This window comes from Plasmodium vivax, chromosome 6 (genome assembly GCF_000002415.2).
Source record: "Plasmodium vivax chromosome 6, whole genome shotgun sequence".
Lineage (NCBI taxonomy): Eukaryota > Apicomplexa > Aconoidasida > Haemosporida > Plasmodiidae > Plasmodium > Plasmodium vivax.
The window spans coordinates 833,326-859,312 of record NC_009911.1 but is presented as its reverse complement, the minus strand read 5'-3'; the positions used below and the strand labels follow the sequence as shown (position 1 = coordinate 859,312).

Sequence of the window (25,987 nt, the reverse complement as noted above, 5' to 3'; positions counted from 1 at the left end):
CCCCAAAGCGGTCCTCCAGCAGGCGTAAAAGGGGGCCCCACTTCCAGGGGCACCATCCCAACTACGTTTCGCATGCCATGCTATGCTATACCATGCTATGTTTTTTTTTTTTTTTTTTTTTTTCATTTTAACCGCGAAGGGCGAATCCCACCCTGAGTTATTAAATTGTGTGCAGAAAAAAAAAAGAAAAAAATGGTGTCCTCCTCACGGGGGCTCATTTCGAATAAACGGATGGAAATACAGGCTATTCAAAAAAGTTAAAGAGTTTTTTTTTTTTTTTTTAAATATTATAAAATCCGCGTTTTACTAAATCTTCATCCGACAGATTCGTCACCACTTCTGCAGCGCTGCCAACCTGTCTTCCCATTTGACCGCACAGTTGCCGTCCGCTGCAGTGGCCCAAAGTTGCCCCCTTCCGCTTGGCACCCCGTGCTCAGTCTCTGCCTTCACAACACCTCAGCATCGCGTCAGCCGACACGATAAAAACGGACGTGACAGCCGTTGCTGTGAATATGAAGCAACTGCATAGTGCCTCCGTCAAACTGCAAAAGACGTTCTTCTCTCTTGGCACTTCATACAGTACGTATCCTGAGTGGTACGCGGGGTATACCACGTCGTACGTGTAATATTGCTTGTAGTACATTGTGCTTATGGGTGGAAGGGAAATTTGTCGGGAGGCGATTGGAAGAGGGTTTCTCTTGAGCGTAATCGAAGGGGTGTGCTGGATGAAAAAGCTGGTCCAGGAAATTATGGCTTCGCTTCCGCTGTGGAGGGCCCCTCTGCTGGGTTGTTCGCAAATTGTCAGGATTGTTCTCAAAAGGGGAAAAACACAAAAAAGGGGAAACAAAAGGGGAGAAAAAAAAGGGGAAACAGGACGAGCAAGTGGGATAACGTCAAAATTGTGCGAAAAATAATTCTTCACTTTGTATGAACAGTTCGCAGATAACTATTTGAAAAAAAAAAAAAAAAAAAAAAAAGTGTCTATTCCTCCTGAACAAGTCAGAACATTCCCAAAAAATTACCAAAAATTATCAAAAAAATGGCTATCTCTCCCTCTTTTTTTTTTTTTTTTTTTCCCACCCGTGCATGCACATCAGCTTTTTCACCCTTTGGCTGTACGCGAGACGAACTGAGGGGTGTGGCGAAGGGGCAGATCCTCCAGTGAGTGCCCACATACACACGCGCACGGTTAGCCTAATTAAATTAACGAATGACCCGCACACTGCATGCACATCTGATCTGTCTGCGCAGTGGTTTTACACATAGAAAGGGAAGCACAAATAGGTAGGAACACCTTTGCGAAAACGCGCATGGGGGGAGGAGAACGGTGAACAGTTCGAAATGAGAGGAACCCCCTTTTTGCTTCCACTTAAAAATGGCACGGCTGGTTTGCTCCCTCTTCTTCGATCAGCGGTGGAGAAGAAACAGAAAAAAAATTAAATCACCTCTGATGGAGGGGCAAAACGGATAATCCGCAACGCATCATATTTGCGCAACGCGCGTGAGACGTGTTGGGAATGTCGGCGGAGGGGCGGCGCCAAATAGCGCACAATCACATGTAGAGCGGGTGAGCAGTTGGATTATCGGTCGAACGGACAAATGGACGGATGAACGAATTAGCGGACGTGCCCGCGGTGAAGTGCTTGTGCCCAACACGGCGGCCCTGCGGAGTTAAAATGTTAAAGCAAAAAAAAAAAAAAAAAAGGAAAAAAAAAACAATCATCATGGTGTAGCCATGGCCAACTTCTCCACGTGCAGATCGATTGGATAACCACGAGGGGGAATTTCAAGGGGGGACACCCCCTCCCCACGTAGGGTAATACACATGTGTACTAAGCGATGATCCCTTTTTGCAACTTCTCCCTCCCAGACAAAACATGAATGGATTTGTCCTCTCATTCTCTTTACCAAATGTGCCATTGCATAGGTGATCTTCTTATGGAGAGTCTTCGGAGGGAGGCGTCTCCTCTTGGCTTAACCCCTTTTCTGTGTCTTCTTCCTTCTTGCCTGATGGGGGGAAAGCCTTTGCTTTGAGCTTGTTTAAAAAGGGCGGCTTCACCTTGAGCATATCTTTTGCCCCGTTAACTCCTTTAAGTGGAGTGACTATAACTTTGGGGGGGATCTTCGGCAAAATTTTGGCCATCGATTTGGGTGGCGCTTTTTTCAGCGGGCATTTCTTTGTGCCGGGCGCGGGCCCACCACTGCCATCCGAGTGGTCACTTGCTTCATTTGCGGCGTCTTCACTTGTCGCTTCATTTGCGGCGTCTTCACTTGTCGCTTCATTTGCGGTTTTTTCGCTTGTCGCTTCATTTGCGGTTTTTTCGCTTGTAGAGGGGAGATCTAACTGCTTGGTGGTGGTATCCTTCGGGGGGGTGTCGTCCACTGCCTTGACTTCCGGGTTCTGCTCCTTCGCTGGAGAGGTTCCCTCCCCGGTGGTGTCACTCCCACGAGGGCTGCTTCCCTCCCCGGTGGTGTCACTCCCACGAGGGCTGCTTCCCTCCCTGGTGTTGCCACCCTCACGAGGGCTGCCTCCCTCGCCACTCCCCTTGCGCGCCGCCACCCTCTTCAGGGGAAACTGCTTCATCGTGGCCTTATTCTTTACACTCTGCAGTTTGGCCAGAAAGTTGTTTTTGCTTGGGCCGCCCTTCGCTTGTCCCGGTGCTGCGTTTTTCTCTTTGGGTGGCGAAAGGGGGGGTTTCACGACGTTCGTTTTGGGCACAGGGGCTTCTTCTCGTCTCTCCTCCATTTGCGCTTCTTCCTTGTGAGCCTCTTCCTTGTGCGCTTCTTTCCTGTGGGTTCCTTCCCTGAGAGCTCCTTCCCCGTGAGCTCCTTCCCCTTTCTCTTCAACTTCGCCTTCCTTCTTCTTTTCACCGTCCTGTTTGTCCTTGCCTTCCTCGGGGGGGTCCTCCTCTCCCCCCTTCGGAGGCTGCGTCTCTCCTCCTTTACCCCCCCTCGAAAAATCGCCACTCTTCTTCCCCCCCAACGGTGCCGCCTTTTTATTTTCCAGTGGCCGTTTCAAAATTAATTTCGCCAACATGTCCTTCTTAACAAGGGGCTTTACCATCGGCGTCTTCTTTGGAGACTCCTCAGCAGTGGTGACACTCGGGGGAGTCATCACCTTCTCTGCGTCGCTCCTACAGGGTGATCCATTTCGACGTGCGGTTGGAAGCTGCCCCGTGGAACCCTCCACAAGGACATCCCCACCACTGTCACCACTTCCAACGGAGCTCCTCTCCCCCGGTTTCTCATCCAACGCACTCAACAGCTCGACCACGTCTACAGAGCTCTTCTTCTTCACCTCAATTTTGTGGGAAAACTTGTTGAGCGTCACTGAGTATCTTTTGCGCCCCTCGGGGGGGGGGACGTCGCTCCCATCATCGCTCCCAGTGCCGCTTCCACCATCGCTTCCACCACCGCTTCCACCACCGCTCCCATCATCGCTTACCACTCTGCCGCCCCTCCCCTTCGCCCTTTTGCCCTTCTTTACATCCAATCCCTTAGGACCCTCCCCCGCCTTTCTGGCAAAGCTGGGCTCCTTCTTGCCACCTTTCTCTTCCCCAGCATGCACTATCATATTCTCGCCCCTTTCCAGCATCCTTTCTATGTTTTTCCGCACCGCGTTTTCTATGAACCCCCTCTCGCTTAGGTTGCTCTCTCCTTTGGCTACCCCTTTGGCTACCCCGTCGTCCATTTTCGTGCTCTTCACGTCTCGCACGGATTTCACGGGGGGTGCGCTCACTTGCGGCGCCGCCGCCGCCCCCTCTTTTGCTGCGTTCTTTTCCGCCGCTTCCCCCTTGAGGGACAGGCTTCTCTTCAGAACCAACCTCTCGCCGCTTCCCTTCGCACCCGGGACCTTGCCTGCCTTTTCCTTTGCCTTCAAAATGGCATTACCCTTTGACGGGACTCCTTTCGGGGGAAGCACCTTCGGAATAGCAACTTTGCTCTTGGGAATGCTCTTGGGGATGCTCTTCGGAGTTATCTTCTCCATGGGCTTGTTCTTTTCGCTGGGCTCTCCCTCTTTGGGTTCCTTCCCCTTATCTGCTGTCTCCTCCTCTTTGGTGTCTTTCCCCTTATCTGCTGTCTCCTCCTCTTTGGTGTCTTTCCCCTTCTCTGCCGCTTCCCCCTTCTCTGCCGCTTCCCCCTTCTCTGCCGCCTCCTCAGGGGGAGCACCACCGGGAACCCGCTTCGCCAGCATCTTCCCAAGCAGGGCCTTCTTCATCGCCATGTTATTCAGCTTCAACGGGACCTTCGCGCTGGCCATCACTTTGTTACCTCCTCCACTCTTCGCCTCCCTGTTGGAGGAAGCCACATAACCCCCCCCTTCCTCTGCATCTACTTTGTTTTCCCCCTCCTGTGGCAGCTCCTTTTTAGACTCTCCCTTACTGTCATTTTGTTCCTCTTCTTTAGCTGCCCCACTCGGGGGGGCCTTCATCCCGACTTCACTCCCACCTCCTTTGCTGATACCCGTTTTGAAGCTTGGCGGTTTGCACAACCCTTTTGGGAGCTGCTTCGAGGCAGCCCCGTCGATGTGCGGGTTTCCTTCCTCCGCGGCGTTCATCTCATTTGCGGCGTCCATCTGCTTCGTTACGTCCATCTGCTTCGTTGCGTTCATCTGCTTCGTTGCGTTCATCTGCTTCGTTGCGTCCATCTGATTCGTTGCGTCCATCTGATTCGTTGCGTTCATCTGCTTCGCAGGCTTCACCGCGCCTGCCCCCTTTAGGTCAACCCGCCCAACTTTCGGCTTCCCACCACTCTGCGCGCCATCCTTCTCCCCCGCCGCCAGTTTTTCCGCGCCTACCTCCTCTGTTCCTCCCCCCTGTTCGCTCCTCCCCGGGGTCTCCTCCACGGGTGAAGTGCACCTACCCACATTCTTGGGTTCCCCCTCCTGCTTAGACAAACCAGGAGGAGAGTTACTACCCCCCTTGGGTAGCGGAGCTTTCAATGGAGGGGAAATCCTCTTCCCCTTTAAAGCGTCTCCTCCCTTGGGGGTACTCTCCTTTGGTGCTTCATGTGCCGTCTTCACCCCCCCAGAAGGGGGTACCTTTGCGGAGTTCTTTCCCAAAACGGCGGACTTTGACTTCTCATCTACCAACGCGGCGTCCTCTTTTTCCGCTTCACCCTCACCAGTTTGACAGCCACCCGGTGTAGCCTGCACCCCCTTCGGAGCATCACCCACCAGTTTGTTAACCCCCAAGATGACCTTCCTTCTTTCCACGAGGCTTTCCTTCCCACCATGTTGCTGCTTCAGTACCATCGAGGTGGACTTCATAATGCCCGTCAGCTGTTTCTTTCCGTCCAACTGTGGGGGACCATTTTCGTTTTTTTTTCCCATGTCGTTATCACCCCCTTCTGGTGGATTACTCCCATCAGAGCAGCTTCTTCCCCCATTAGGGGCATTCCCTTTCGTGGGACCCTCGGCGGAGGCACCTACATGTGTGGCCACCCCAATGGGTTCCTTCCTACACGGCTCAGTTTTGTCTCCCTTCGAGCCATTTAACTTCTCTTCCGTTTGGGCCCTTTCTTCGTTCGCGTTTCCTCCGGGTGGCGGGAAGTTTCCTCCTGGGGGACTCTCTCCAATTTGCTTGTTTGGCAAAGCTGAGCACTCCTGAGGGGGTGGAATGGGAGGTTTGGCCAGGGGGGGTAGAGCTTCTCCGTTGGCCCCCGCTTCTTTACCGTTTGGCTGCCTCACCGATGACCTCTCCCCGCGAAACCGGTACCTCCGCTCGTTCCTCCCCTTGACGCTGACCAGGTACTCCAAATTGGCCAGGTCGCTCTCGCTGAGGGCCGTCTCGTCGAACACGTATTTGGTGCTGCGTCTCTCGTTGGGGGCGGTTCCCCCATTGGGAGCAAAGAACCCATCGTCCTCGCCGCCGCCACCGCCGTTGTAAAAGCTGGAGCCCTTCCTCCTCCTCCTGTACTCGTCCTTAATCTTCTCCTTCAGGAGAAACTTCTTCTGTGAGAAGTCGTCATCACAAGTGATCTCCAGGGTGTCTTCTTCCCCTGAGGCACAGAGGAGGGCCTCCCCCTGCTCCGCTGCACCGCCTGCAGTGACTGCCCCTCCAATGGAAGCCAACCCCTCAGTTGGGATGCTTTTCCCTTTGGAAGGAGAAGAACCCATGGCTGATGCTGATCCCTTCTTCCCTCCTCTAATATGTTGAAAGAGTCCATTGAAATACATTTTAAGCTGCTGATAGTTTGGGCTCTTCTTCCTGGGGCAGTTGTTCCTTGGCCTACTAACACATTTGCCTTGTTTCAAATTGTAGATGACGCTGTGTCTCTCTTCTTGCTTCGTTTTATAATAAATCTCTCTCTGTGGTGATTGGATGATTACACTCGGCTTCTGCAACTCCTTCATCGACATTTTAATTTCTCGAAAGGTCCTTCTTAGTGTCTTTTCCGCTACCTCGTTAGTGGTTAGCGGTTTGGTGGGTACGTTTTGGCTAGTTTTTACACTTTTTTTTTTTTCTCTTTTTTTTTGAATGGCCTTGTTTTTGACCCTGCGGAGTTGGGGCAGCCCCGCCCTGCCGTCTTCCACGGGAGGGTCGCCGTTCGTTCGGTTGGTCACTTCCAGGTTGGTCTCTTCCGGGTTTGCCTCTTCCAGGTTTGCTTCTCCCCTGTTTGCCTTTTCTGCGTTTGCTTCTTTCCGTTTGAATTCTCCCATTTTTACTTCTCCCCCGTTTGCATCTCCCCTGGCTCGCCCCCCCCAGCGCCATACGAGGTGACCCCTGCGCAACCTCTCCCCCTCGCCAACATCGCCTCGCGCATTCAACCGATCGAAGGCGCCCTCCTCTACGCTGTCTCCACGCCTGCTTCTCCCCTTCCTAACGACGTTCCCGTGAAATCTTACCCCCTTGACATTCTCCAGGTACTTTAAAATTTGGTTCATACCTTCCTTATCACCACTTACGTCTCCATCCAAACAACCATTAAGTATTTCCGCCCGGCAGTGCTCTCTTAGATCTTCTCTCCTCCTACGGGTTACTCTTTTTATATTCCCTTTTATCCTTAAGCGGACTCTTTCATTCCTCATAATTGCTCCAAAGAGCTTTTTCTCACTTTTGCTAATTTCCTTGGCACCTTTGATGGCTGCCCAGTTGGCCTTTACGCTTTCCTCCCTTTGAAGAATTCGCTCGTCCAGCTCCTCATCGTTCAGGCTTATGACCGTGACGAGGCTGTAGTACCCCTCGTCCTTCCCCTTCACCAACCCCTTAAGTTTCAGCGATTTCATGGTGTGACCGGTGGGGGGAGTAACTCACGTGTGGGGTGTAGCTCACGTGGGGAGTTTTCACTTGGGGGGTTTTCACTTGGGGGGTTTTCACTTGGCTTGCCGCTCCTACCGTTTGACATCCACAGCGCACACACAGCCCTTCTCCTTCTCCATTCGCCCCTTAACTCGAAGCAGAGAGAACAACCCTCTGCGTCGTCGTTTGCCAAAAGAACTATTCTGCGCTTCTGCACAACGTCGTCGTTTGCGTAGCACAGATGATGCGTTCTTTTCTCTGGAGTTTTTTTTTCTTCTTATTTCTGTCGCTTAACATTCCGCACTTCAAATCAAATGCAGATTTCTTCTTCACCAGGTTATCTCAACACTTAGAATAAATTTTTTTTTTTTTTTTTTTTTACTCCTCTTGAGCGAAATGGGGGCCTTTTTTTTCTAAGGAGGTAAAGGAACGGGGAAGAAAAAAAAAAAAAAAAAAAAAAAAAAATGACATCGTGAGTGCTCATTCACAGAAACAATTAGTGCACACCGTTCATTGGCGAGACGCACGTGGTAAGCACCCGCGCTAAATGGCCGATCTGCAGTTGGCTCCTTTTATTTTGCGGCCCCTACTTGTGCAACGGTTGCGTAGGTTTAGGCGGCGCCTCCTCTAACCTGTGCCCGGATAAATATGCTAGGCTCTGTTGGGTGAAGAGTGGGGAGAGCGGGGATGTGCAAAGGGGCAAGCATTTGCGAGTTTGCCACTTGGCATTTTAGCATTTAGCGATTTTCACGCTTCTGCCACTTCGCCACTTTGCGTTTCCCCCCTGCGAAGTCGCTTCAAACGCCAAGTGCAAACTCCTCGCGCGAGCGCCGAACTGAGGGCCCCTCGGTACGCACTCAGCGCGGCGACAAAAAAAAAGAAAAAAAAAGCACGAAAAGGGACGAAGTGGAACGAAACAGAACGAAGCAGAAAGAAGCAGAACTAAGCAGAACTAAGCAGAACGAAATAGAACGAAGTATAACGCGCACGTTATGTGAAGAAGCAACGCAGGAAGATGAACATCCGAGCTGACCGAAACAGGCCGATGGGCGGTCATGTAATGCCAAACGGAAGGAACTGAAAAGATAAACTGGATGCGGAACAAACGGAGATGCAAACGCCAATGTAGAGCGGCAACCTCCTTTACAACAGATCGAAAGCGTTGCAATTTTGGTAGTTCCCCAGGGAGCGCAGAAAAAGAGTAAAAACGCGCACTGGTCACATTTTGGAAAAAATTATGACCAAGTCAGGCAAATTAAAAGAAAATAAAAAAAAAAAAAAAAAAAAAAAAAATAGCTATTTACACACATTTGAGCATGGTGCGAACGACGCAGTTGTGAACGACGCAGCTGTGCGAGGTAGAAAAAAAAAATATGACTCGTTCATACGAACAGGGGGGATTCTTGCTAGCGCTGCATGGCGGAAACCAGCCCGGGGAGGCATGCCCGCCCCTTTCCTTAACGCTCGATTGCTACCTTTCTAAGGAAACTTCGTGAGTAAATATACTCCATCTGTTTTTGCCGTGCCACGTGGTGAGCCATCCTAGCAGGTTCAAAAATCGTGCAAAGATGCGGCCGCGCGGGTGATCATATGAGAGGACGCAAAATGCGTGTACGCAAATGTAGGGTTCGTGAAACGTTGGTCGAACTTTTAAAGTGTGTATTTTTTTGAACAAAGGACGAATTGAGTAACTCGTTGGAAAATCAATTGAAGGGAGACGCAAAATGGAAAAAAAAAAAAAAAAAAAAAAAAAAAAATGCGAAGCAGGCAGGTAAAGCGGCACATAAATATGCCCCCTGTCTGTGCGTACATGCTGAGCATCTGCTTGTGGAACAGTTTTTTTTTTTTTTTTTTTTTTTCCACGTGGCACCTCTGCAAGGCTTCGCTCATACAATAAGGGGGAGCATCATATTCGTTCCCCACTCGCAGATGAGGCCCAACTCGTCGCTTTAATTTTTACTGCGGGGCTAAGCAGATAAGAAGCCATCCGGTCAACCCATTCGAACAAACCGGACACTCCGCTACGCCGCGTGGGTGTCACACGGTGGGAGACTTTACCACCTCAACGCGGTAAAAACGTATGTGCATGTGTACACGTAGGTATACGTACCCATGCGCACTTTTTGTGCGAGCACGGGGAACCCAGCCTTTTCCATTTTGACCTCATCTATTCACCTGTTACGAGTTTTTTTTTTTTTTCCATCATATTTATTCCCCCCACATGTGGAGGTTGCGCGGTCAGGCAAATGCGCAATTTTGTTCTGCGGGAAAAGCGTGCCCTTCAATTTTGCAACAGCAAAATGTAAAGAAAAAATGGCAAACGTGATGTGCGCAATTGGGGTGGAAACACGTGAGGGAACATTTTCGGACAATTTTGTTTCGCGCGTACTGCGCTACCAATGCGATGCGCGACTGCTTTACAGCTCCCGTGGGGGGGAGTGCCCATAAATGTGGTGAGTGCCGAACTGTTTGCTCCCCCCGATGGGGAAGAAGCCCTCCGTTGCATTAGCAATCCTCTTCGCCGTGAAACGAACCGCCTCGCTTGTAGCAGCACCCCAAGGGGGATTTCCTCAGACAAGCGGACCCGTTTGCAATTCTCCACGCCCACTTTGTCATTTCTTAAGCCTTCCAAGGGGTATACACAAATGTTGTGGAGGAGATTTTTTTTTTTTTTTTTTTTTTCCCCTTTTGGGTCACACGGAAATGGGGACGTTCCCCACCCGGTCGTCTCTTCCTTCTGCAAAGTGTATCTCTTTGTTGGGGAATTTTTTTAAAGTCCCATTTGACGAACTTACAGTGCGACGATAAGGCATTTTTACGTTGCCATGGGGAGGAACGACTAACGGGGGAGTGCCTCACTGGTAGTACAAATGGGTAAAGGCGAATAGGAAAGCGGGAGAGGGGAAAACATATTCACCTGAGGAAAGGTCACCCTGTATGTACCTGTTCGGGGGAAAGTCCAAAGGTAATAATGGCGGCAGCACAGAGCGAAGGGATTTTCTTATGGGGAGGTTAAGCAGCACGCATGTTCCTCAGCGCGGCGGTTAAAAAAAGGCAACAAAACGGGAGGAAGTGGCACTATGGAAGTGAAAATGAGGACGCGAAACTGCGAAGGTGAAACCGCGGAACTGAAAGATATTTACCAAAACGCTGCACTGCGCAGGATGCACAAAACCGGGGGAGGCAAAAAAGCGGCGCGGGGCCCACACGGCAAGCACCATACAACGCGGGTAGGGCGCACCCCCCAATTCCCCCGCGCAGAAAAAAAAAAAAAAAAAAAAAAAAAAATGCTTCAAACACATTCAATGAAAAAAAAGCAAAAAAAAAAGAAACAAAAAATAGGATTAACTGTATGCCTATTTTTGGCCTACCTCAAAGGTGTCATTTTTTCCTAAATTTGTCGCTCTCCCTAGGAGGAACATTACCGAAGGACATTCGCCAGATGGCCAAAAGGGGAGCAGTGTTTTCATACCCAGGCTGAAAGAAAAAGAAGCGCGCCGTTCACCAATAAAACGCCCTGCTATTCTGCTGTGCTGTATTTTCGGCGTACATAAAAATATATGCGGTGGAAATGGGCCGCTAACGCACCACGCGCTGGTGAAGTCATTTACCTCTTTCCGATTAGTGGAGGGGGGAAGGGTGTCACCTGATGAGAAAAGCAAAATCGCATACACAACACAACAGCGTAACGGTTGCCGTATTGCCGCTGGAACGGTGACGGGTGTGGCCCCCCCCTTTTTTTTTGGCCTATTCGTTTTACTTCGGATGCGAGGAGTAGATTGCAACTTGTTATCTCTTCTCCTTTGTTGGCGGACCCTCAACGGCGAGAAACCCCTCCCCCCTGGCAACCTCGACCGTCCCCGAAGGAGTTCTTTTTCTCCAACGCATTGCAAGCGTGCAGTTATGCGCATATAATAAGTACATACATATATATATATTATACGCACGCGACATATGCGCACTCCGCAGCGCGACCCCGTGAGGGCTAAGCACAACTGCTTGAAAACCAAACGGTGGTGACCTCCACCTCCAGCTAAGCCCCTCGCGCGCATACGGGCGAAGGATTGCAAAACGGAATTCACTCCGCTTCCACGCAAAAGCTGAGCGAGGCGTTTCCATGCCGTATTTGCAAATACCCATTATTTTTGCAGATAAAAAAAAAAAAAAAAAAAATAAAATAAACCTTTAAGATTTATGCAATAAGAAGAATACATTAAAAGTATCGAATAAGTATCCCTATAGAAAAGAACTCCCTACCGCTCATCATAGTGACAAAAAAAAAAAAAAAAAAAAAAAAACACGAAAGGTGAGAGAAAGTAGCCCATTTTGGCAGGCATAGCAAAAGTGAACAGTTTAAACAACACAGCACCAGGCTGAGATATATTATCACCCTCCATTTCGCATAACTTTGGAAAAAAAAAAAAAAAAATGTCGAGTAAGAAAGTGCAGTCCCCCAAGGAGGAAAGCATCGCGAAGATGCTCATCTGTAAGGTAAGTATACTGCGTGATGATGAGATGCATTAGGGGGCATCCACGAGGCGGGGGAGTCCTCCATAAGGGCGGCCTAGCAAATGTATATGCCCCTGCATGGGGGAGTGCCTCCTCAGGGGAATAGTCACTCCCCCCCCTCACCGTAGCATTGCATAACGCAGCTGATTCGCTGCTGAACCGCTTCGCAGAGAGCCGCTTCACTGCTGCCGCCTCGCTGCTGCCCCCCCGCAGGTCCACATCGGAACGAAGAACCTGGAGAACAAAATGAAGAGGTACGTGTACACCAGGGCGAAGGACGGCGTGCACATCCTCAATTTGGCCAAGACGTATGAGAAGCTGCAGCTGGCCGCCAGAATCATAGTGGCCATTAACAACCCAGCCGACGTAGTCGTCGTCTCAGCCAGGCCATTCGGAAGCAGAGCCGTTTTGAAGTTCGCCCAATACACAGGGGCACAGGCAATCGCAGGAAGGTGGACCCCTGGTATGTTGACGAACCAAATTATTCAAAAATTTACAGAACCCAGATTGCTAATTGTAACGGACCCAAGGACAGATGCACAACCGGTTAAAGAATCTGCGTATGCTAACATCCCCGTGATTGCTCTGTGTGATTCTGATTCTCCCCTAGAGCATGTAGACATTGCCATCCCTTGTAACAATAAGGGAAAGGAATCCATTGCACTTATGTACTGGCTGCTGGCACAAGAAGTTTTATACCTCAAGGGAACTTTGCCAAGATCGAAGCCTTGGAAGGTCATGGTTGATATGTTCTTGTGGAGAGACCCAGAACAGTTTGAACTGAAAAACTTGGCAATTGAGGAAACGGCCCCCGCGGCTCCTCACTTGGCTGAGAACCAGTTTGCCACGGAGGCTCCATATGAGGAGTGGAATAAGAAGGAGGAATGGAATGACAATGCGAACGAGGAGTGGAAGAACCCGATCGCCGCGGATGAGTGGTAGGAAGAGGGAAAGGGGTGTGACCAGCCACCCAGGGTTCCGCGTGTGAGTAACTATGTGTAACGAGCGACCCGTCCAGATATACTTATCGCCCACACGTCGGTGCGCTATAAAGAAGCCGCGCTACGAAGCGGCCGCTTTCCAACCGAGAATGTACCAAAACGCACAGGTGTGCTTCCCTCGTTCTGCACATTTTTACGTCAATGTGCTTTACATTTTTTTCCCACCCTTTTATGCCCTTGTGTTTCCCCACGTGTAGCGTGCATCCATTTTTTTTTTTTTTTCTTTTAATTAACCACGTATATAAAAATAAACAATTTATATGTACCAATGTTGTGGATATTTAAACGGTATAGCGGAAAAAAAAAAAAAAAAAAACATCCATGTGAAATTTACACGTAGATTAATCGCTGAACGGGGGCAGAGTAGTCACGTGGTCTCCACGCTCTGTGCAGACATGGTTCCTCTCCTTGTAGAGACTTTCCTGTGCGGGGTCTTCCCATTTGGCTGCTCATCTCTCCCCGCAGCTCTGCCAAGTGTGCGTTTCCAACGGGGGGAAAATCACCTTACCGGTCAGGCAAAAAAAGCACTTTTCAAAATAACGCATAGAAAGTTACCTTGCCGGTCAGGTGAAAAGGGGCAAAAAGTAATTCTACAAAATGGCTGGGGCTCCCTTCCACGTCACCCAGTTGAGTATCCCAAACAGGACGCGGCGGGTGGCATCCAATACGAGTGACATCCAACACACGTGGCACCCTACGCCCGTGGGCGTGTCCCCTCCCTTTTTCCCCCAGTTAGGGAACCAATTTGCGTACGGTTAAGATGCGCTCGTTCGTGCCCCTTCGTCCAGTTTTGGCTAGCCCTACCTTATACCACAAAAAAAAAATAAATAAATAAACAAATAAATAAATAAATAAATAAACAAATAAATAAATAAAGCAACAAAGCAGCAAATTGAATAACCCTGCCCCGCAAGTGGTTTCCCCCCGCGCGGGAAAACAACGGCGTGCAACCACATGGGGAAAAGAGGCAAGAAGGCCTGCCTGCACGCGGGCAAAGCGGGGTGCACCAAAATTCAGAGAAAACGAAGCCAAGGAAGTCACAAAAATGTGCACGTGGAAATGCACGCATGTAGAGCTGTGGCGGCCAAGCATGCGCAGTTGCACAGGGCACGTATTTTCCGGGGGGTATTTTCCAGGAAGGTAATTTTCCGGAGGATAATTTTCTCAGAGAGATTTTCTACACCTGTGTGCGAGCCGAACGTAATCCTTTTAACGAAGAGGAAAAAAAAAAAAAAAAAAAGAGAGAATAAGGAGAGGAGGAAGAAGATCACCCGTTTCGCAGTTTATAGCGAAGGATACCGCTACAGGAGTGGGAGCATCCCTGTACATATCCTTCGCGAGTGTAGGCACCCCATCGCTGTCGCCCGCTAGTGCAGTCCCCCCGCCAGATGGACCCCCCCGCCGCCTTCGAAAGGCGCTACCCCGAGCTGGGCGCGCTGCGGCTGCACTTCGACGTGCTGGACTCCACCCAGCTGTACTGCAAGCGGAACATGGCGCGTCTGCTGCAAAACGGGAGTTTACAAGACGACAAACACATGGTGGTGGTGACTTGCAACGAACAGACAAATGGAATCGGCACGAGAGACACGAAGAAGAAGCAAGACAGAATGTGGCTATCTGAAAGGGGAAACCTTTTTACCACCTTTGTCCTCCTCTGGAAAAGGGAAGACTTAGAGAAGGTGAAGTACCTATCGCAAACATCCACCGTGGCAGTGAGCAAAACGTTGGAGCACTTCCACTTGGTAACTCAAATCAAATGGGTTAATGATGTGCTCGTGAATGAAAAGAAAATAGCCGGCTGCCTTGTTCATCTGCACTACCTGGATGACTTCCCCTCGTTGAGCCGCTACGCCTGTGTGATGGTTGGCATAGGCATCAACATAACCCTAAGGGATAAGGATAACCTCCTAGGGGACAATTACACATCTGTGCAGAAGGAACTACAGCGAGACTTTGGCAGCTTCTGCTCAATCCCATCTGTGGAGGACGTCATGGATAAGCTGATCCTCAATTTGCATGCAGTGTTTACGAAGCTGAGGGAGGAGGGATTTTCTTCCTTCCTAGATTACATAACGCCGAGGCTGCTATACAAGGACAGGAACGTCCTGGTGGATACCGATGGCGAGTTGATTGCTGGCCACCTGCAGGGGCTGCTGCACGACGGCTCGCTGCTGCTCCTGCGGGGGGAGAACGAGCTCGTCCGCGTCAACACGGGGCACCTGCGCCTCGGCTGAGGTGCGAGGCAGGCGTGATGCTTGAAGCAGATGTGAAGCCAGAGGCAGCACAGAGCGTCCGTCACGTTAATCATCTGCACGCGACAGCACAGAGCGTCCACCACGTTAATCATCATGCATTGCTCTCTCCATCATTTCTAAACTTCCTATTTCCCTTTCCCTTTTTCTTTTTCTTTTTTTTCTTTTTTTTTCTACAACGGCAGTAACAGCGCTGTGGTTAATTGCAGCCAGAGCGCCGCCGCCCGTTGGAAGCAATACGGCCTCCAACATCAGCAGGGGCGCGGCGTCCTCCCCTTCCAAAATACACACATAGGGGGGTTATCACTTGGGGGAGGGAAAGGCGAGTTACAAAACGGTGACGAAGAGCAACGGGGCTTCCCCCGCGAAATCATTTGTGTGTAAATTGTGCAATGCGTATACGCTGTGCGTGCACCCGCCGGGGGGGATCAACAGGAGGGGCACGCCACAACTTCGGCGGGGGGGGAAAAAAAAGAGCTCCTGCCCGGACCACCGCTGGTCACCTTCCGTTGAGCAATTTTATTTTTTCACAGAGGAGGGGTGGCTAATCGGCCAATCGGCTAATCGGCTAATCGGCTAATCATGGGGTGCCATTTTCGGAGAAGCGGTCTTCCAGAGTGGCCCCTCCCCCGCGGGGTTTCCCCTCTCTGCTGGGTAGCTCCTCAGTTGGTAGTTCCTCATTTGGTAGCGCCTCATTTGGTAGCGCGTCGTTGGGCAACGCACCGATGAACGTCTTAACACTTGTCGGGCCCCGTCGGGGGGGGTCCCTTCCGAAAGGGCCCTCCTTCTTCATCTGGGGTGTGCCTTCCTGCTGGACGGAGGGTTGATTGGCAAACCCACTTACAGCACATGGAGCTGCTCTATGGGCGCTGCTCCCCGAGGTGCACTTGGCCAGGGTGCCCTCCTGAAGCCCCTGGGATAGCTGAATGAAGTTCCCCCCAGGATGCTCCTCAAAAGGGGAGCAAACATCAATTAGGTTATGTGCGTACAAATTTTTCTTTATCCCTTTGTGTAGCTTGTTTCCCTGCGTAGGGTTGGTCTCTCTGTTGGCCCTGATCATTTGCTGCTTTGCGACTTTCCCATTCCAGCTGCTCGCGTTGGTTTGTTTGGTCTCCCACTGAGGTGCATTTGCGCGGGTGCCTGCAAAGTGCATGCTTCCTGCCATGTGCATGTTGCCTGCCATGTGCTTGCTGCCTACCATGTGCACGCTGCCTGGGTGTCTCCTCTTAACAGTGGGGGGGGCAAACCTGCTGCAGGAGTCGCTTGTGGCGGGCGCACTTTGCGGGAAGAAGCATTTGGCGCTTCTCCTGTGGCGCCCCAAATCTAAGGGAGACGTCGTAGCAGCGGTTGTGGCAGACGCCGTAGCAATCGTGGGCGAAGGTGCCTCCTTCTTCTTCTCCTCCTCCGCCTCCACCACCGCAGACGGCGATACGGGAGAGGCGCCCTCCTTAAAGTGGAAACTCCCATTGCTACTCCTCATAGACAATATAACGTTGCTCAGGAACACCTCCTTGAGCGAGTCCTTCCTCCTAATCTCGTGGATGTCTACCGTGATAGATATGCTATCATTCTGCATGCAGTTTTTTAAAATCCCCCAATTGTTAAAACCAAACCAGGGGAGCGTGGAGCAGTCATAGGCGCAGAACTTCTTCTGGTAAACTCCACACGTGACGGAAAAGAGAATGTCGCAGAAGCCCGTGTAGGAGAAGAGGAGGCCAAAGGAGTTCTCCCCCAAGAGGTGCACGTGCATGTCCTTATTTATATTTAGGAGGATAAAGAACTCGTTGATTAACGTCTCCGTTTTGTATTCTGGAGAGACCACGAAGTGGCTGTCGCTCGAGCACAGCAGGGAGATTTTTTTTATGTTCCACTGGATGGTCAGGATGGTTTTTTCCCTCCTCCTGGGGGGGGGCTCCCTCCCCTTCATCCCTTCCCCGCCATCGTCCGGCAAGTCGTCCAATAGGTCGTCTAATTCTTCACCACCTTTTTGCTCGTCCAATAGGTCATCTTTTTGCTCGTCCAATAGGTCGTCTAATTCTTCACCACCTTTTTGCTCGTCCAATAGGTCATCTTTTTGCTCGTCCAATAGGTCATCTTTTTGCTCGTCCAATAGGTCATCTTTTTGTTCGTCTAATTTTTCACCGTTTTCTTCTTCTTCTTCCTCTTCTTCCTCTTCTTCCTCTTCTTCTTCTTCTTCCTCTTCTTCCTCTTCTTCCTCTTCATTCTCTTTTTCTTTTTCTTTTTCTTTTTCCTCCTCCTCGCCCCCCTCCTTCCCCGGCTCGGTCCTCCTCGTGCAGTTGGTGGTGGTCGCGTTGGAAGCGGTTGCTACGTTTGCCGCGTTCACCACGTTCGCCGCGTTCACCACGTTCGCCGCGTTCACCACGTTCGCCGCGCTCGCCGCTCCCATCGTAGTGGTGGTCGTCGTCGTTGTAGTTGTGGTCGTGACGCTGCCGCTCGGGTTGGCCAGCTGCGCCACGCCGCTCGAGCTGGCGCGCACATGGGAATTCGATTGGCAGTCCGGATGGGTATTCTCCCGGTCATTCTCCCGGTCATTCGCCCGGTCATTCGCCCGGTCATTCTCCCGGTCATTCTCCCGGTCATTCTCCCGGTCATTCGCCCGGACATTCGCCCGGACATTCGCCCGGTCATTCGCCCGGACATTCGCCCGGACATTCGCCCGGTCATTCGCCACTACCTTCGCCCGGTCATTCGCCACTACCTTCGCCCGGTCATTCGCCCGGTCATTCGCCCCGCCGTGCTCCTCCACCTGGCGAGACTCCCCCCTGAGGGAGGCCCCACTCTTCTTAAAGTTGTAAAAGAACGCATCGACGGACTCGAACAGGTTGCCCTTGTGCGAAACTGCCGGGGAGGCCTCCCTCAGGGGGAAGCCACTCAGGGGGAAGCCACTCAGGGGGGGAGTCCTGCTCTCAGGGGTCCTACCAACTGTGGGCACTCCAGTGCAGGCGCCCCGCCCAAGAGGGGCGAACCTCCCCCTCTCGAAGCTCAGCTTAAAACACTTTAACAAATTCACGTTGGTATCCTTGAGGGCGTTTCTCGCTTCGCCGACGTTTGGAGCTCCCCTGGCGTAGGCCTCCCTCGGGATCTTGTTCTCCCTGTGTGGGTCGCTGCAACTGGTGTGTATCTGTCCGCCTGGTGAGCATCCTTTGATTGCCTTCGAAATGGGGAGGGAGAGAGCCAGGGGGGTGTCACCCCATGGTTTCTCCCCCGTGGAGATGGGCACAGGTCTAGCGGTTGGCGCGGCGAAGGACGCAGTGCCGCCGCGGTAGCCATCCCCGCGGTAGCCATCTACGCGGTAGCCATCTACGCGGTAGCCATCTACGCGGTAGCCATCTACGCGGTAGCCATCTACGCTTCTCCCACCAACCTCCGTGCGGGCACTTCCCCCCCCCGGACCCTCTCGAGTCCCCTCTCCCTCATGACGATAGGGACTCGCGAACAGCCTCTCCGCATGCGTCAGCTCGTTCCTCTCCATTCCCATCCGGCTGTCTGCAAAGGTGTCCTTTTTCCACTGGCACTCCCAGGGATTCTCCCCCCTACAGTTATAAAAAAAGGGGTCTACAAGAACGGCCCTTTCTTCCTCAGTGCAGTGGCTAATCTGCTCGTAGGGGACCTTCCCCATTCTGCTCCCCCCTGGTAGGTCCCTACCCATAGGAGCACTACTTATCTTCTGATCGGTGGGTATGTCTGCCCATTGGGGTGGAGACTGGTTTGCTCTGTTGCTGGCCACCCTTGGTAGGAGGCCATCTTGACGTGGCACCACCGGAGTGACGACCGAAGGGCAGGTGTTTCGCTTCCCAGCTGTTGCTTCCTCGTTGGGGATGTGCAGCCTACCCCCCCCAAACGGGTGTCTCTTCAGAGTATCGCTCCTGGGAAATGGGGGGGTCACTAGGTTTGCCTCTCCCCAGGTGGGCCTCTCCCAGGTTGGCTTCCCCTGCTCGTCATCACACAGCATCAGCTGGGGAGCGCCCCCCCTTTCGCTCCTTCCAACCGCACCGACAGCCTCCTCTTCGAACATTTTTTCCACCCTTATGAGATGCTGCCGATCTGTTTTGTCCCTCTGCACGTTGTGTGGGTCCCTCCCCAAGGTGCTCTCCCCCCAGTGCAGGTTTTCACAACGGATTAGCTTTGGGGGGTCCTTCACCACAGGGGGGTTGGTTGCCATTATTTTATCCCCAACGAAATAGGGGGCCTCCACAATTAGGCATTCATTCGGATGAAGCGTGTCGGCGGGGGGTAGTTTGCCTGCGTGGTTGGTTCCGCTGATGAGGGGAAGCGGGTCCACCATCACTCGGGGGTTTTGCCCTCTGGAGACTTGCTCTCCTCTTTCTTTCCATCTTGCTTCTTGCCCCCCTCGAAAGGAAGATACGCGTGAGGCGCACCCCCACAGGCTGCTCACCTGCAGGTCCAGCGCCCCCTCGGCATTCGGACCACCCCCTTTGCTCTCCCCACAGGGGTACTCGTTGCTTCCCCCGTCCCTTCTAAGCCTACAAAAGGGTTGCTCTCCAATGTACAGATGATTTAGCCGTTCGTTTTGAAAGCACTTCTCCCTAAGACGCATCAACTCTCCAGCGGCACTCTCCTCATTTAGGTCTCCCCTTAAACGCATCTTCCCATTTTCTTGTTTCCTCCTCATCACGTTCGCATCACTCATATGGATGCCTTCAAACGGTGGGAAGTTTAGCCTATTCTTTGAGGGATCCCCGTCTGCGCTTCCCCTTTGTGAGGCCCGAGACCCCAAAAGGAATGACTCTCCCTTGCAGCTCCCTCCCACCGATGGGTCTTCGTAAAGCGGGTCCTTGGCCCTTCGGTGGAGGCAACTCGCTGCGTTCGCCAAAGCGGTGCCATCCGCCGGGGGTTGCGGTTGACGCGGTTGCGATTGCTGCGGTTGCTTCGGTCCAGCGGGCACGCCACTCAAATTCAGCCTCATCTGGGTTGCCTCCGTCTGTGCATACACCACCTGCTTATCTTCGCAACTGCTCAACTGATTTAAGGCGAACCGCTTCTCTCTTCCCCCCTCGGGGCAGTCACCTGGGAGTGCCCCACTGCTGCTACACCCACCACACTTGTTCGCTAAGGGGGGGAAGCATCCCCCTTTTGGGGCCGCCCCCATCTCGTCTTCTTCCTCCCCATCGAACTTCACACCGTAGTAAAGGCCTCCTCCCTTCAGGAGGGGGCTCTTCAGTAGGGGACTCTCCACATGGGGGGCACCTCCACCGATGCAATGGCAACCCCTTCTGTCGTACCCATCAGGAGGGGGGCTCCTCTCCGATGGGCCAAAGGAGCACTCCCTTTTGTGCAGGTGGTTAAGCGTGGCGTCTTCGCCTTTGTTTGGCAGCCCCACGGGGGGAGCTCCACGCAGGCAGTACTCCCCCGGAGGGGTATCCCCCCCAGGTAGGCGCTCCCCATCTGATGAATCTTCCCCACCTGCCGCACGCGCAAAGCAGTTGGCGTCGCTCCTCCCCAAACAAAAGGCCGTCTCGACATGTCCCTGGGGTTCCTCCCCTCGACCAAAAACGATGTAGTCCCCCCAGGAATGAATTCCGCTCATCGCTTCGTCCCTTTCTGCTCCCCCATAAGTGGCGTCTTCCAATTCGTCTCTTCTGCTAATCACTCGCGTATCCTCCGCGTGGGTCTCTCCCCCCATCATCTGCAGTGAAGTCACCTCGCAGGGCAGTTGCCCCTCTGGGTGCTTTCTCCTGTACAGGCTCAAAATGTGCTTATACAGGTCCCCGGCTGGATTGGGCTTCTCAATTGGGTTGCTCTCCTCTTCAATCGTGTTAAGTAGCGCTCTTCCGTTTGGTCTCTCACCCCCCTGGGCAAGACCCACCTGTCGATCCTTCACCCCCTCACACGATGCATCGTTTAGGGACTCCAACAGAGTTACCTCATTCGTTTTTATCATTTGCAACGCGTCTACCAGGTTGGTTCTCGTGCGGTTCGTTGGGCCACCTTCCGAGTCACCGCCCCACTGGTTCAGGGGCATCTCTCCCTGCGCTGCGTACGCTTCGCGGTGCATTCCTCGGTGCACTCCTGGGTGCACTCCTTCCGAGGGTACTCCTTTTGAAGGTACTCCCTTTGAGGGCATTCCCTCCGAGGGCAACTCCCCCAGGTGCACGTCCTTCTTGGGGCTCGACTTGCTTGGCATCTCCCTTTTTTTTGCTCTTCCCTTTTGGCGCTTCGAAGGAGTGGCAGCTGCTGCCTAGCTGTATGTGCTTTCCTATAAGTACTTTCCTATATGTATGCAAACGTGAGTGCACCCACCTGTGCAGCTGCTTCCCTACCAATGGCGAACCCAACGGAGGTACCGAACGAAGTGGGCAGCTCCGACCAGGTAGGGCACCTCCCCCCCTTAAAAAGCAACGCTTTAATCTGCCACTTTACCTTCGCGTACCAGTGGGTCTCTCTCGCAAGGTCCCCTCCCCTCTTTCCTTCAAACAGTTTTTTATTTCCTCTCGGATGGGATGCCTCTACTGTATGCAGCACCCAGCCTGGAGAGCTCACTTGGTATGGTAGTTCCCACTCTCACTTCTCCGGCTGGGTGACGTCATGCGAAATGGGAAAAATAACGCCGATGTATGCAGGGATGGTTGTTGCGATGCACGCAGCGATGGTAGCGGCGACGTGTGCGTGCGCCTCCCCGTGAGGTACACACGTGTAGGAATGAACCCAGGGGGAGTCACTCACAAACAGGCACGAGCATTCAAGAGGGGAAAAAAAAATGATTAGCAGGATGACCCCACGTGAGGTGTAATTCCTCAGAGGGGGAAACAAAAAAGGGTTGCCTTTCCTGTTGACGGTGGTGCACAGGTGGCACGAGCGTTTGCATGCGTTCTTATGCGTTCTTATGCGTGCCGACTTGCAGCTGCTCACTTGGCATGCGCATGTGGTGCCAAAATTAAATATAGGTTGGTTGCCTCTCACCTGTACATTCACTTACAAATGAAGGGAGTGAATTCCTCATCATTTGGTTGCTTATATTTCCGTGTGCGTTGTTGCTACCAGGGGAATACGCAACGTTGCAGTGGGGCAGAAGTGGCAAATGGGAAAACAACAAGGGGATTGCTTCGATGTGTAAGGAGAAAAAAAAAAAAAAAAAAAATCCCCTTAGCGTGATGGTTTCTCCACCGATTGCTCCCCTGGTTGTATGCCTACCAAACTGCATGCTCACACGGTTGCCTCTTTTTTTTTTTTTTTTTTTTTTCAACTTCGCCACAGCACCATCGGAGCGCGCCCCGTCGGACCATTCTACGGGGCGCGCACGAAGAGGCAAATTGGTTAAGTGGCGAAATGGCAAATTCGCAACATGGCAACATGGCAACGTGCCAACGTGCCAACGTGCCAACCTGATCAGCCCCAAAGGAAAGTGCAACTGAATTTGCGTAGATCCCTTTCCCTGCAACGGATTAGAAAAAAAAAAAAAAAAAAAAAAACACCTTGGTGTAAGCCCACACAAGGGCAACGCGCCCAGTCACAGGTATGTCCTTGTGCCACTAAGAAGCTTGCGGGGGGAAAGCCTCACAAGTGAATCACCCACATCTCCATTGTATGCCAAACGTATGCCTTGCGCACGCCATGCGTATGTCATGTGCATCCCATTAGCACCCCACCCGTGGGGGCAGTCGCCCTCCACTTGCACATGCCCCATGAGGGGGCCAAAAACTGCGGCCGCAGCAGCGGGCACATCTAAAGGCAGTTGTGTCTTTTGAAAAGGAGAGAAAATAATTTTCTTATTTTTTTATTTATTTATTTTTTTATTTATTTTTTATTTTTTTATTTTCTTTTTTCAAATTGCCCTTCCACAGAAGGGGGAAATTCAGATCGGGGGTTCGCCTAATCCGCGGTTGGTCGAATTACCCGCGCACGGTGGAACGTCCCCTCGCCGCTTCCCCTTTGCGTTTTTTTTTTTTTTTAAATGTGCACGTCCCTCGCACGGGGAGTACAAAAGGGAAGCATTTACGCCAAAAAAAGGAAGCAATTACGCCAAAAAAAGGAAGCAATTACGCCAAAAAAAGGAAGCAATTACGCCAAAAAAAGGAAGCAATTACGCCAAAAAAAAGAAGCAATTACGCCAAAAAAAGGAAGCAATTACGCCAAAAAAAGGAAGCAATTACGCCAAAAAAAAGAAGCAATTACGCCAAAAAAAAGAAGCAATTACGACGAAAAAGGAGGCACAACTGCATTCACGTTGAAGAGGGGCTCGCACTGCACTCCTCCCCATTTTGTGAAAAAAAAAAAAAAATAATAAAATAATCCCCGCAGGACAAAGCAAACCGATGCAATCACGCAGACAAGGGGCTTCCTCTCCTGGCTCACCTGTTAACGCGAGTGGGAGAGCCATTAACTTTGCCGATTTGCCAATTTGCTAGTTTGCCGATTTGCCAATTTGCCAATTTGCTAGTTTGCCAATTTGCCGATTTGCTGATTCCTTTGTCCCCCTCTTCATTTACGGGCGCGTAGGATGTACTCACTTTGTAGCAGTCCGTTTGGGAAAGGCCCCCCGACGTAGTGGCTCCGCCGTGGGCGACAAGGCACATGGGGATGGGCCCCACCTCTGCCGCTAAACCGCCTCACCGCTTCGCCACCCTACCAATTCGCCCATCCTGCCGCTAAACCGCCTCACCGCTTCCCCGCCGCGTCGCGGGCCTGCGCGCGGGAGATGGCCCCGGCGAAGTCGTAGCGAGTGCGCGGCAGGGCGCGCAGCTGGTCCCTGGAGCCCACTCCGTACCTCGCGGCGCTCTCCTTCTCCCCCTTGGCCTCCCTATTCTTGCCACTCAAATGCTCATTCCTCTTTTTTAATTCACTCACCCCAAACTGATGAAGCAGCTTCTTCTTCCTCTTAACTTTCTTAGACTTTCGCATCGCCTTCTTTTCCTTCTGATGCATTTCTTCCAATTGTTTTATATGCCCCGGTTGAAACAGCTGTTCCGGAGCACGTCTGTCCTTCTCTGACAGGATAATGGGCACAGTCTCTTCGATGTGGAGGCTGGCAAACTGGTCGCTCCTGTTTGGAGCATTTAGTAGTGCCGGTTTGGGAACATAGAAGTCGTTGCTCAGCGAGTCGCAGCAGTGGATGATCTTCTTATAGAGATTCATGAGCTCCAATTTTTGCAAATTAATTTCTTTCTTTTCAGATCGACTGCTTTTTATTTCTTCTTCATATTTTTTTGTGTATTCCTCTGCTAGACTGAGCTTGCTTTTGCTAAAGTTGAGGTGATCAAAACTGACGTCGCCATCTCTGCCATCTTTGCCATCTCCTCTCTCTTTGGAATCGTTCAGCAGGACGTCCAAATCTTCTAATCGCTTCTTTTCTACATCATCGAACAGCATGTTTTGGATCCTCTGCTTCACCACCCTTTCGATTTCGTCGCTCAGCAGGTTCCTTCGTTTGTTCCTACTCAGGGGGGTTTTCCCTCCGTCGCGGCGGCCCTCACCAACTGCTTCTTCCTCCTTGTCGTCGTCGTCCTCCTCCTCACCAACTGCTTTACTAACATACGCGTCGTTCCCCCCGGAATTCAATTTGGGGATTTCCACGTTAAGGCTCAGCAGGCTGTTCTTCGGGCGGTCGTGCGCGGACACCTCTCCCGTGAGCGACCAGTGCTTCTTCTCGATCAGCTCCCTCTCCACTTTGTCCCTCTCCATTTGGGGGGTCTCCTCCCCGCGGCCGCTTCCAGCCTCCTCCTCCGCTTCACTCCCAACCTGGTCGCCTCCCCCCCGGTGCTGGCTGTCGAACTGGTTCATCTCGCGCAACTCGCGCTCGATTTCTTCGTCCCTCTCTTTTCGGCTGCGCCGGTCCGGCCCGCGCCGGTCTCGGGCCCGTTCGTCCTCCGAGCCGAGGTCGTCGTCATCTTCCTCATCCGCTTCGTCGTCGTCGTCGTCGTCATCCGCTTCTTCCTCCTCGTCGTCCTCTTCTTCTTCCTCCTCCTCATCGTCATCCTCCTCTTCTTCTTCTTCCTCCTCCTCTTCTTCCTCCTCCTCCTCTTCTTCTTCTTCACCCCCCCCGTAAAAATCTCCGTACTTCAACTGGCCCCCCTCCTCGTAGTCTCCCTCGAACTCGTTGAGGTCCACCTCGCCACCGCTATCGCTCTCCCCCGACTGGCCGCTCACAATTTTTTTCTCCTCTTCATCGAGGAACTGCTGCATTTCATCCTCGTCGAAAAAGTGGTCTCCCTCGGGGGCATCGTCACTCTCGACGCTAATGGCGGCATCGCTGCTGAGCTGTGCCCCCCCCCATGAGGGGCTCACCCTTCTCCTCTTAGACGCGGGCGCTCTCACGTTCACCTTCACCCGGTTGCCTGCCCGTCTCTTCTGCGCCGTCCCCAGTGCGGCATCATCATCATCATCCTCTTCTTCTGCTTCTTCCCCCACTTGGGTCCCCCTCCCACTCTCCAGCCGACTGTCCACCCGACTGTCCAACCCCCTTTCGTAACGCTCAAAAAAGGAGAGCAACCCCTCCAGCTTCTTCTCCTTTATGAGGCACTCGATAAACAGCCACAGCTGCTCGCAGTCGAACCCAGAATCTACGATGGAGATGTCATCATGCTGGTAGTCACTGTAGAAGTACCTCGCCAGGATATTTGCAAAGTACTCAATAATTTCTATAACATCTTTTTTTTCCTTTTGGCTAGTTCCTTTTTTCTGGGGGGCTGTTTCCCGCTCCGGGGGGGGCAGCTCATCTGCCTGCCTGGCGAACTCCTCGATGAGCTCCGCGTACCGCTTCACTTTCAGCAACTCCATCTTACCGTGGTGCGTTGGAGGTTCCTCTACAGGGGGGGGTGGAGAAATAGCCAGACGAGTTTTTACTTCTCCCCCCCTACCACTTCTTAAAGTTAACCGTGGTGAATTCTGCAGCCAACTTAATGGAGGGGAGCAAACCCCAGGTGGTCACTCGTGCCAGAGGCTTTTCCCCCTCTGGAAGGATTCACAACAAAAGGGGATCGCCGCTCAGGGGTGAAAGCGGCACGAA

The 25,987-nt window shown here is 52.2% G+C and overlaps 5 protein-coding genes across 5 annotated transcripts, besides 12 other annotated features; 2 read left to right on the top strand and 3 right to left on the bottom strand.

Moving 5' to 3' along the window:
- Positions 1 to 1,936: 1,936 nt before the first annotated feature.
- Positions 1,937 to 7,580, bottom strand: PVX_111385 (hypothetical protein; the record flags this gene model as incomplete). The annotated part of the gene is made up of 1 exon (XM_001608452.1): positions 1,937 to 7,580. The coding sequence occupies exon 1, from the start codon at positions 7,226 to 7,228 to the stop codon at positions 1,937 to 1,939; it is 5,292 nt and encodes a 1,763-aa protein (XP_001608502.1). The 5' UTR covers positions 7,229 to 7,580.
- Positions 3,553 to 3,573: a microsatellite.
- Positions 3,814 to 3,834: a microsatellite.
- Positions 4,363 to 4,403: a microsatellite.
- Positions 7,581 to 11,559: 3,979 nt separating the features above from the next.
- PVX_111380 (40S ribosomal protein, putative) lies at positions 11,560 to 13,046 on the top strand. Its single transcript, XM_001608451.1, has 2 exons — positions 11,560 to 11,732; positions 11,964 to 13,046. Exons 1-2 carry the CDS (start codon positions 11,670 to 11,672, stop codon positions 12,690 to 12,692), a joined length of 792 nt encoding a protein of 263 aa, XP_001608501.1. The 5' UTR covers positions 11,560 to 11,669; the 3' UTR covers positions 12,693 to 13,046.
- A 1,093-nt stretch (positions 13,047 to 14,139) lies between these two features.
- On the top strand, positions 14,140 to 14,985 carry PVX_111375 (the record flags this gene model as incomplete). The annotated part of the gene is made up of 1 exon (XM_001608450.1): positions 14,140 to 14,985. One exon carries the CDS (start codon positions 14,140 to 14,142, stop codon positions 14,983 to 14,985), a length of 846 nt encoding a protein of 281 aa, XP_001608500.1.
- Positions 14,986 to 15,583: 598 nt separating this feature from the next.
- On the bottom strand, positions 15,584 to 18,976 carry PVX_111370 (hypothetical protein; the record flags this gene model as incomplete). The annotated part of the gene is made up of 1 exon (XM_001608449.1): positions 15,584 to 18,976. One exon carries the CDS (start codon positions 18,974 to 18,976, stop codon positions 15,584 to 15,586), a length of 3,393 nt encoding a protein of 1,130 aa, XP_001608499.1.
- Positions 16,643 to 16,703: a microsatellite.
- Positions 16,776 to 16,885: a microsatellite.
- Positions 17,062 to 17,152: a microsatellite.
- Positions 17,554 to 17,626: a microsatellite.
- Positions 18,087 to 18,109: a microsatellite.
- Positions 18,977 to 22,204: 3,228 nt separating the features above from the next.
- Positions 22,205 to 22,246: a microsatellite.
- A 1,314-nt stretch (positions 22,247 to 23,560) lies between these two features.
- Positions 23,561 to 23,620: a microsatellite.
- Positions 23,621 to 23,640: 20 nt separating this feature from the next.
- PVX_111365 (U3 small nucleolar ribonucleoprotein protein MPP10, putative) lies at positions 23,641 to 25,758 on the bottom strand (the record flags this gene model as incomplete). The annotated part of the gene is made up of 1 exon (XM_001608448.1): positions 23,641 to 25,758. One exon carries the CDS (start codon positions 25,756 to 25,758, stop codon positions 23,641 to 23,643), a length of 2,118 nt encoding a protein of 705 aa, XP_001608498.1.
- Positions 24,791 to 24,815: a microsatellite.
- Positions 25,575 to 25,622: a microsatellite.
- Positions 25,759 to 25,987: the final 229 nt, after the last annotated feature.